We start from the raw sequence: 11,357 nt of genomic DNA, 5'->3' as shown, positions 1-11,357 counted from the left end.
GCAGCTGTCGGCTCAGAATGACTAGCTATACTCGCTTCCTCAGCCATGACTGGGATTTCTGGAGAAGTAACTGTCTCGGCTGAAGAGGTGGAAACGGGTGAAGACTGTGGGTCTTCCTCGAATCGCTCGTTCTCGTGATAGCTTGACAGAGTACTCAGCTCTTCCTCTGTCGGTAATACCCTTTGTGATCGTCTTAGCTCGCGCAAAGATTTCTCTATCTCAGGATTGAATGGTACTAGTTCACCACCCTGTGACCTGCGCATAAGAAGAAACTACAAAAAGAATATAAGAAAAGTTTAAGGAACAGAAGTCCCTTAAACTAAGAAAGACTAAAAATAAAACAACTAAAAATTAGAACTATTGCCTCCCCGACAACGGCGCCAAAATTTGATACCCGTCGTTGTGAGTACCAAAAATAAGATTATAATTTCCTATTAAGACTAACCTAGGCTAGTGGTAACAGGGTCGAACCACAAGGAGGCAGACGTAATTTCTAGCTGTCTGATTATAGTCTAAGGTAACGATTGTGGGGGTTGAGTTGAATTGGTCTATAGCTAAGAATAAATAAAGACAGTAAACTAAAAAGACGGATTAAACAGATAAAGGAGGGGTACTAGGATGGTTGGTTCATTACAGCTTCGGCGGCAGCATACTAAACAGGTCTAAATCGAACACAAGTGAGGCGGGAAACAAGAGGTCCTCTCGGTCCACTCTTAACGAATAGCATCTTTCGATCTCGCTATAAGTCCCTAATATCACTAATACTGACTCTCGTCCTGAAAAGTGACTTATAATCTAAACTTTACCTATCTTTCGATCTCAGCATAGTTTAGTCATTTTAATTGGTGATCTAACAACTGTCCCTATCTCTCGATCTTATGGGTCAGTCACATCCTAAACATTCAACTAGTCGTGTGCACTCGATTCGTCGAATAAAGAATTAAAACAATTAAAACGATAGTAAAACCCCACGAGGTCAGTCGATCGACCAAGTATGTCAGTCGATCGACTGACACGCGATTCAGTCCGTGTTCATTCTACGCCGCCTACACTATAATTCCCCTACATCCTAGCACTAATAAATTAGCTACTCATACTAAGAACGATAACAACAATAAAATTAGGGCATAAAATTACTGAATTCATGATTAATGCGGTAAGATAAACAAATAACATAAAATGATAAATTGGCTTTAGGGATACTAACTAGCAATTCTATATCTATGAACAATAATAAAGCAATAAACTGAAATAAGAACAGAATAGTACCGAACGAAATTGCAGAAGAAAGATCCGAAACCCGATTTTGTATTGAATATAGAACAATATTAAGAACCCTAAATTACTGATTATTGAACTAGTAAAACTGAATGATAAAAACTTCGATGTAAAATTGAATGCTAAACTGATGTTTCTAGGTTACGTTATATAGCAACTAACGTAACTTTATTTCCTAAACCTAACATAACTTTGGGCTTCAAGATTCACGGTCTTTTAATTCTCGTCTGAAATAGCAATTTGGTCGATCGATCTAGGACTGGTCGATCGATCAATAGCAATGAACAAGATAGCTTCGAACCCGATGGTTGGTCGATCGACTGATGGCAGTGGTCGATCGACTGCCCGAGCTGCTACTTGACTTCTATAAACTCGTGGACTTGTCTTTTGGGCCTTGAATTGCGCACCTAGCTCGTTCATCGGGTGAATACTTCACGTCATATGCAATGCAGGATACTCGGGGACGGATTTAGCTCGATTTCCGCTGGATTCTTCACATTTCTGCAATAATGTACAAAATTACAGAAGTAGATGGAAATAGGGAGAAATGTAGCATAAACTACATGAATGAGCTCTGAAATGCGTGTAAAATGGGATGTAAAACATCATATAAAAGACAAGCATCTTCTAAGGAACGTGAGAATGAAAGGATTGAGAGTAAGGATGTGGATAGTGGCAACTTGAGATGTGTAAAGAATTATGGAGGGAGTTGGTTAGGAGTCGTGTGGGTTAAGAATATACATAGTGAAAGTTCGTTTTAAAGGGGTTGAGAAGAGTGGTATATAGTGAACTTTGTGAAGACATGTCGCGAGGTGGATTTGTAGACAGTGAGTGAGTTTGGGAGATTTGGTATATTAAGTGGTGAAACTATTGTGGGATTTCCTTGGACAATTAGCGGTATCAAAGGAATTTTGATTTCTAGAGATGTAAAAAGGGAGATGCAATTGTTGAATATTAAACGTTGATTTTATGGATAGATTAGTGGCAAGTGTGAGTGATAGCATTATAAGAGAAGATCCATGGTAAGAAAGAGTGAGATGATATGGATATAAAATAATGAGATGTGAGTCTTGGAGCAATGGAAAAGTAACCGGAACACTAAAGAGTTAGGTAGAAGTGATAAGGAGTTGAATAGTTAATTGATTTTGTCAAGTGTAAAAGAAAAGAATGAGGGGAGTAAAACTAGGAAAATGTTGACCGGAGTTATGTGACATAAAAGTAAGGAATCGTCGAGATGTATGATACTATCAAGAGTAAGTAAATTAACGGTTATACAGAAGTTTCAGGACAACATGATTAATCATGAGTTTCGAGGAATTAAGGGAGTAAGAAGTTGCTAGAATATCTGCATGATATGAGATTTTGGTGGTGAGTCGGGTGACTATACAATTAAGGATAGTATTGGGAAGAATGTTGAGGTAATGTTGTTGATGGATTTGATGTTCGTTATTTGGGATATTAACCACAGATAGGAAAGAAATCGTGATGTTTAGAGATGAGTGTAAGAGGTTTGATGCCCGGACAGTGGTAGTGTTATGGTTTGTGACTAGTGGTTAAGGGTGATGGTATATTAGAAAGGTAGCAATTCTAATGAGGTTGATTTTGTAGAGGCCGGATTGATATGTATGGTTGTAAGGAAGTATAAGATGTGGTCAGATGAGGCGGGTGCTAATAATTGAATAGTAATGGTATGGTTATACTTGGCATGAGGTGATGGTTATGCGAATGGGGGAATATGTTATGAGGAGTATACGAGTTAAGCTCGGGTGAGAGGTAACTTTTATCAGGTGGTAACTTACGTGATCAGGACTGACCAGTTGGATGTGATTACGGGTCTATGACGTGTATAAATGTTTGTGTGAGGTTCTGACCTCACGGGAAGTGGTATGATGTGATAGTTATAAAGCTGTTATCTGAGTGTTCTGTAATATATGTTGGACACGGTGATTTAATTGAATGATATTCAAAAAAATAATAATTTGATTGATCTGGCATGACTGGTTATACTTGTATGTATTCATGATATATGTTATTCCGTGATGTGGTAAGGGGATGATGTTCATGAGGTTATTATCTGTTTAATTCATATAATATGTTGCTTTGTGATTTAGTAAAGTGGATTTGAGTAAGTTTTTCTTGTCCGAGAAGTTATGTTGAGTCAGTGCTTATGGGATAGTGTAAGTTGTGATGACTGTCGATGTGGTTGTGGTGCCTCGGGTGGTGATCCGGGCACGGTATTTATTGTTGTGATGCGGGTATTTTCGCACTGCGGTGTGGCTGTAGGTGGTGGTGTTGCGATGCCGTCACCGGTTGTGGTGGAGTAGGCGGGATGATTATGATTCGAGTTTCGAAAGTACATACCGGTTATACATAAATTGTTGTTTTGTTTGATGTTGCTTCCTGTGAGTTTCAGTTTGTACAGATAGACAGTTGTTTTGTTTATTGATGTTTCTTACCAGTTAAGTTTTGGAATGAGGGTAGAGTATGATATGAAAGAGAGTTGTATATGTTTTCGTTGTCGTCATGGTATAGTGACATTCTGTTGATGGGACATAGTTGTGAGAAGTTGTTACAGTAATTTTGATCTTGTTTTAAGATGAGGCATCGGTAGTCATAGTCATGGCAAGTGATTCGTGGAACATGTGTTGTAATGATCTGAAAGCGGCAGGTGGTTCATAATCTTTTGATGAGATAGTGAGTGCAGGGTATTGGGATTTGGTGTCATGTTAAGTTATGTATGAGTTTTGTAGTAATGAAAGAAAAGAACTCGAGGAGCTAGTGTAAGTGTACGTAACAAGTGTGGATCGTGAGTTATGCTTTTGACGAAGGGAGTTTTATATAGTTTATATAGAGAGGTATGTCATGTTGCGATAATGTGGAAAATTTGAAGTTTTGGGTTAAGCTAAAGATTTTGAGGTATAGGTTAGGTGGTGTGACGAGTGAATTGAAGTATGAGAATTGTTTAAGTAAGAGAGCCTTGGATATATGCATGACGAGTGTTTAGAGTATTGGTGGTTATCTATGACATGTGATGGTGATGAGAATAATGAGAAGATATAACTAAGGATATAGTATTAGTGAGTTAAGAGGACGTAACATTTATCTTAAGAGGAGTAGGATGCGATAAAAGAGATTTTGATGGTTGTGCATATGGTAGTATATTCGCAGTAGAGTGTTGGTGTAGCATAAAGAATGAAGTTGTATATTTTGTGGTTGATGTTGTTAAAAGGCCATGGTCGTGCTTGTAGTAGTGTGATGTTTAGGAGTGTGAGAATATTTCACTACTGTTGACAGTTGGATGATGAGGTTATGAGTGTGAGTAAACTTCGAGGACGAAGTTTCTTTTAAGGGTGGTAGAATGTAACATTCCGTTTGATGTCTATGAGTGTCTTGATTTTGGATTTGGTAGTGGATGATATATTATGGAGCTAACAGCGTTAGAGGATGGTAGTTGGTAGTGTATGGAGTTAGTGTCAGGAGAGTTTATGTTGTAGTTGATACGACATCGTGAGCGATGTGGGGAGGTAGGAATAGTTGGTGGAGTTGGTGTTAAGGGTTTATGGTTTCATGTTTTATAAGTTGGGGTTTTGTTTTGAGTCTTTGTTGCGTCTTGACCAAGTTAGTATGTTTGTTTTTATGTATGGGTTGAACTTCGGGGACGAAGTTCTTTTTTAAGGAGGGAAGATTGTAATACTACGTATTTATGAGTCTCGGGGTACTCTATCGAGTAGGCCTTACTCTGTCGAGTAAGGGTGAGTTGCAGTTTAAAATAGTTTCTGACCTGTTGGGTACTCGATCGAGTAACGTGGATACTCGATCGAGTAAGGGGGCACTCGATCGAGTACCTTAGCTACTCGATCGAGTAGCCGGTTTACGGGGGATGATTTCTCGGGTTTTGTTAATAATGCGATTAGAGTATATAATACTTCCGTCATTGTTCTTAAAACACTTTCTAAAACCTAATCAATGTGAGAAGAGAAATCAAACTACGTCATTCGCTTTAATCGCATTGTTGGCAAATCCCGGAGCTTGGAAGGTCGGATTTCACCTTCCTTTATACCGTTGTGATCCTTGCGTCGAGGGTAAGATCTATATACCATTTTTATGATGTTTCTTTAAAGTTGGTTACCTTAATTTGGGGATTTGAGGGTTTTGTTGTTTGTATGATTGGTAGTGATTATGTGTTTGTATATTAGGAAGAGAATTCGTAGAGGAAGCGTTTTGATATCAGCTATGAGGTCGTCTGATTGTTGTGCTTTCCAGGTAGGGTTTCCCTACTCAGTATTAGTCCCATAATGTGTTGTTGGTGTTTTGTGATTGTTGATTATTATCGTATTCGTATTGAGACGGTTGTTGATTGATTGTTGTTTGATGGTTGTGATTGTTTGTCTCTAGTTCTCGAGATGCGTTCTCGGCTGAGTGGAGTCACTTGCGGGAGTGACTTCACGCCCTAGTTTCGCCCTTCGTGGAACCCGCCACGGAAGGGGATGTGCACATTAATGGGACAGGGTTATCGCTCGGTATGATGAGCGGGGATTTGGTGGGTACGGCGGTGGTCTCCCACTGGCGGTGGTCAGTCCAATGGACGATCGGTGACGGAGATTGATTGGTGTGGGTGATTGTGTGTGTTTGTTTGTCTTTGTGTTGTTTCTTTGTACTATTGGTTATACAAATGGTGTGATTAATCTGACCGTTTAATGTTTTAAAAATGTGGTGATCCATTCGGGGTGGTGAACGATTATTGAGCGGTATGATATGACGCGTATGAGATAGGCGGGATGAGTCATCACGTGGCGATTAGAAGTCTTCCATTGTGTCGACGGTGTTTTGTAGCTTTGATAGTTTTAGCGATGAGACCGTCCGAGAAACCTTGTATTTGATTTATCGGTTTTGGTTTTGATCATGTAATCACTTAAACTATGTTTACTTTTAAAGTACGTTTCTTTATTGTCTTATGATTATCATTGCCTCGGGTAACCGAGATGGTAGCACTTCAATGCCTTAAGTGGTCCTAGTAAGACACTTGGAGTATGAGGGTGTTACAATAATAATAATAATAATAACATATAGTAGCATTTGTTAACGTATACTTATAATTTGTTGTGTACACACAAGTTAACAATGACGAGGTCTATGTTTCAACTCCGGTATAATAATAATAATAATAATAATAATAATAATAATAATAATAATAATAATAATAATAATAATAATAATAATAATAATAATAATAATATTAATAAATATTAATAATAAAATAATAATATAATAATAACTACAGTCGTCATCGTCCTACATTTGAATAAATAGAAAAATAAATTACTATAGTTATAATTGATAAAAAATCAAATCAAATGACTAATGAATAAGAAAAAAACAAATAACTAGAAAAAAACAAATTAATTAATAATATAATAATTTAAAAAAAAAAAGTAAAAAAGAAAAAAAAACGACACAAGACAGGCAACACGCCAACACCACAGAACGAGTGACCATATACCGAGGACCCACCACCACCGTTCCACCACCAGCCAACGACCAGAACAACGCCGTACCACCACCATCCCATACCCCAGCGGTCGACCGAGGACCCACCACCATCTCGTTCTAGGTAGTCGGCCGGATCTGGGGAAGGGAGTGCGGCTCTGAGGTCGTCGGAGGGCTGAACGGTGGTCGAAGCACGAGGAAGGGGGCTGTGGGGGGAGGAGGCTACGGGGGAGGGGAAGGGCGAGGCAGAATATAAGGGTCAGATTTTCCGGCGTTAATATAGGCCGGAGTTGGTGAACGGAGTAGGTGGTTGACTTGGTGGTTAAGACTTAGAAAAGGATGAAGGAAGAGAGAAAAAAAAATCAATTGGATGAATGATGAAAAAAATGACAAGGGTAGTATGGTAAAAAGCGTATGTGAAAGAGTAAAATTCGTATGTGAAAAAACACGTCCCATAATAAAATGGTAGCCGTATTTGGTCATTCATCTTAAATTACACAAAATCTCATTGAAGACGGCGATATCCGTCACAAGTTTGTGACGGATACCATTTCCTCTCACAAAATACCCATGAAAGGTGAGTGAGGAAGAACATGGGGTGCCCCACCTTGTCCCCTCTCCCTTTGTATGAGAGGTCTTCAGCTTTGCTTAAGTTAAGACGCTTTGCTTAAGTTAAGCTTCCCTTCTCCAAAGTTGCTATGCAATTTGAGATCTTAGTCTTAATCCACTTTATCAATGAACGTTATTTTTGCATTCCGCATTCAAAAAGATGCAATCAAATTCTGCAAAATTCATAATATTCCCCAATCCTTCTTCTTCAGTACTTCTTCGGATTTTGAAGTTAGCGCACGACAGCGTGTGCTTTCTTCAAATGAATGCGGCGCTATTTTCCAGTCCCTTACGAATTCCAAATCCTTAAAAATGGGTCAATCACTTCATGGATATGTAATTCGTTCTGGACTTATACAAGACAATACCTACCTTTGTACCAAAATTGCTGCATTTTATGCAGGTTGTGGGTGTATGAATTGCGCCCGTATAATATTTGACAAGATTGTGAATAAAAGTTGTTTTCTTTGGAATTTTATGATTAGGGGTTACGCAAGTAATGGTTTTTCTATGCAGGCGATATCGCTTTACCGAACAATGATGAGAATCGGTGTTTTATCGGATAATTTCACGTACCCGTTTGTTATTAAGGCGTGTGGCGATTTGGTACATGTTTACCTTGGTAGGATTGTACATGCTCAGGCTGTTATTAATGGGTTTCATTTCGATATATATGTCGGGAATTGTCTTTTAGCAATGTATGCGAGATTTCGAGATATGGAGAATGCACGTAAAGTGTTTGATGTAATGCCTAAGAGAGATTTGACTTCGTCGAATACTATGATATCCGGGTATGCCAGAAACGGTAATCCAAGTGAGGCTTTACGCATTTTTCAGAAAATGCTTGTAACTGGCGCTGGCTTGGATTCAACGACTCTGCTTAGCGTGCTTTCGGCTTGTTCTGAACTAAACTCTTTTGGGATTGGAAAACAAGTGCATGGTTATCTCCTGCGGAATCACATACATTGCTTGAACAATTTTTTGCCTAATTCTCTTATGGAGGTATATTGTACCAGCGGGTCTATGATATACGCAATGCGATTATTTGAAGTCTCCCGGAAGGATTCTGTTTCGTGGAATACTTTAATTTCAGGTTATGCTCGAAACGACGAGGATTTTGAAGGTTTAAGTCTTTTCTGCCAGATGGTTACGGCTGGTAAGCAGCCAGATCTTGCAACCTTCATTGTTGTACTAGGGATTTGTGAGAAGGTCGCTGCACTGAATTTCGGTATGTCCGTTCAATCGTATCTTGTACGAGAAGGGTTTGGTAGAAGCACAATGGCTGCAACTGCTCTCATAGGCATGTATTCTCGATGTGGAGAGTTGACTTATTCACGGCTTGTTTTTGAAGAAATAGAAGAAAAGAATTTGGTTTGTTGGACTGCCATGATTTCAGCCTATGGTAATCATGGCAAGGGAAAGGAAGCTATTTCGATTTTACACCAAATGATAGCGAATGACATTGTTCCAGATGAGGGTACTTTCACTTCTATATTGACCGCATGTAGCCACGCGGGATTGGTTGAGGAAGGTGGCGAAATTTTTCATAAAATACATCAGAAATGTAATATTAAGCCTGTACTGGCTCATTACGCATGTTTCGTGGATCTTCTTAGCCGAGCAGGACAACTGGATGAAGCATATGCGATAATTTGCAGCATGGAGGTGAAACCAACAACTGATATATGGGCTTCCTTCCTTTCAGGCTGTAGGCTTCATGGAAATGTTACCCTGGCTGAGGTCGCTGGTCGGGAAATTCTTGAAGCGAAATCAGCTAAAGTAGGGGGCTACATTTGCCTTTCACATGTATATGCAGATGAGAAAAGATGGAATGATGTTGAAAGAGTCCGTGTCATAGTACAAAGTAAAGCAATGGCTAAGCCCACAGCTTACAGTTACATCAAGTAATGCGAAGGAAAAGCAAAATAAGGGCGTGGTACTCGTCCTGGTAAAGTGTTGATTGCTTTGTTAATGTTCTCCGGAGTTCTGATGCAAACATTTTAAGGACAGATACAAAAACTTCTACTCATATTTATTTAAGGGGTAATGAAGGAAAAAATGGCGATGGTGGGTGGTGGGTGCTGGCGGGCTGGCGGCAACCACTGAGGCATATATCTTTTCATTGGTAATTCTGCAAGACCCTCATGTTTTAATAGGGAGTTTTAGAAAACCTTCACTATCATAACATCATTCATCGCCTGTACTCCATTACTTTTGATTCACGTAGTAGTAATAACGCAAAAGTGGTAATTAAGCCCCTTAAGTCTATTCAATTGTGAAATTAGGCCCCATAAGTTTTAGTTGGAGCAATCAAGCCCCTTAGGTTTCACCAAAAGTGAAATTGAACCCCATTTTTATAATCTTCACAAGAATTTTAATTAAAAACATTTTATATTAGTATTAAACAATTTATTATATAATTAAAAATTACTAATTGCAACTTTACGAATTTCTACATAATTTATTAATCATTGAAGAGCACTTTTACATACATATTTATTAGATTGTTTATAATTTATATAATATTCATACATATATAATAAAATGTCTATATACTATAAAATTCAAAATAAAACAATTCTCAATATTTAATATAAGTATAAAAGTTCTAAAATTATAAAAGAAATATTTTATATTTGATAAATTGTATCAAAAGTGATTTTAATATAAGAATTTGGTGAAAATTATAAAAATGGGGTTGAATGTCACTTTTGGTGAAACTTAAGGGGCTTGATTGCTCCAAATAAAACTTATGGGGCCTAATTTCACAATTGAACAAAGTTAAGGGGTTTAATTACCACTTTCGCGGTAATAATAATAATAATAATAATAATAATAATAATAATAATAATAATAATAATAATAATAGTAATAGTAGTAATAGTAGTAGTAATAGTAGTAATAATAGTAGTAGTAGTTAGTAATAATAATTGCTGCGTATTCTTCCAATTTGATATGCCGCGTTTTTTCCCCCAATTTGATACTTCCTCCATTCCATTCATTTCTATACATTTGCTTTATACACATGTATTCATGCTCGTTTTTTTTGTTCATATTTTTAGTTACATATTAATAAAATTATAAAAATTTGATATTCACAATGTAGTCGGGAAGACAATTCTTTTTTTTGGTAATACGAAGCAGGGGAATTCCCAGAAAGCTAAACATCAAACAAGGGAAGAAAGAAAGTTCAGAAAAACAAACAAAAAGCAAACTACATAAAACTAAAAGGGACATAGCGCGGCCACGCTACTCCTCGAGCATCTTGTTCAACGAGCCGGTTAAGCTCCCTTGGCACAAAATCCGTCTCTAGAATTCTCAGACCTTGCTCCTGCACAACTCCTAAATTGGCTAGCCAATCCGCACAAAAGTTAGCCTCACGGTACACATGATTAATGCGTACTTGCCAGTTGCCACTCCGAGTTGTGAATGAGAGACTTGCATATCATCAGAACGTGTGAATAAGCCTTGCTACGGTGACAAGAGCGGAGATAATGGCTCTTAGTCGGGAAGACAATTCAAACATGATTTCACATGACTATTTTTTATGTTATATATCGGAAGATATATCGATGATTCTCCCCATATATGAATAGTATCCAAAAAGCAAATGTATATAAATGAATGGAATGGAGGAAGTATACATGAACTCCATTTTCTGTTTTGGTATGCTTGTCTGTCTCTCTCCATTGATATGCTGTGGCTTCTTTTGTAATAAATCTGATCATCATTTTTGTTCACATTAATATGCGATGATCACATTATAGCTTTGAATCTAGGCCTCAACTTCTGATCAGGGCTAACCACTAATTATAATATAATACTGTAAATTATTATCACCACAACTTCTAAGACAATTAGACAAAATTTCAATCAATTTCAGCACTTGTATAATTGACAGTCCTGGATTAACATCCCTAATCAGAAATTGAGGCCTAGATTCAAAGCTACAAAGCTAATTAAAAAGAAGCTTTAATTAACGT

At 37.8% G+C, this 11,357-nt stretch overlaps 1 protein-coding gene across 1 annotated transcript; it reads left to right on the top strand.

Moving 5' to 3' along the window:
- Positions 1–7,313: 7,313 nt before the first annotated feature.
- On the top strand, positions 7,314–9,594 carry LOC141623273 (putative pentatricopeptide repeat-containing protein At3g05240). Its single transcript, XM_074439368.1, has one exon. The coding sequence runs from the start codon at positions 7,501–7,503 to the stop codon at positions 9,280–9,282; it is 1,782 nt and encodes a 593-aa protein (XP_074295469.1). The 5' UTR covers positions 7,314–7,500; the 3' UTR covers positions 9,283–9,594.
- The last annotated feature ends 1,763 nt before the right edge of the window (positions 9,595–11,357 follow it).

This window comes from Silene latifolia, chromosome X, assembly GCF_048544455.1.
Source record: "Silene latifolia isolate original U9 population chromosome X, ASM4854445v1, whole genome shotgun sequence".
Lineage (NCBI taxonomy): Eukaryota > Viridiplantae > Streptophyta > Magnoliopsida > Caryophyllales > Caryophyllaceae > Silene > Silene latifolia.
This window is presented reverse-complemented; position numbering and strand designations above follow the sequence as displayed.

Excerpts from the sequence above, each read along its gene's own strand:
- LOC141623273 (XM_074439368.1), top strand. The coding sequence starts at position 7,501 with ATGAACGTTATTTTTGCATTCCGCATTCAAAAAGATGCAATCAAATTC.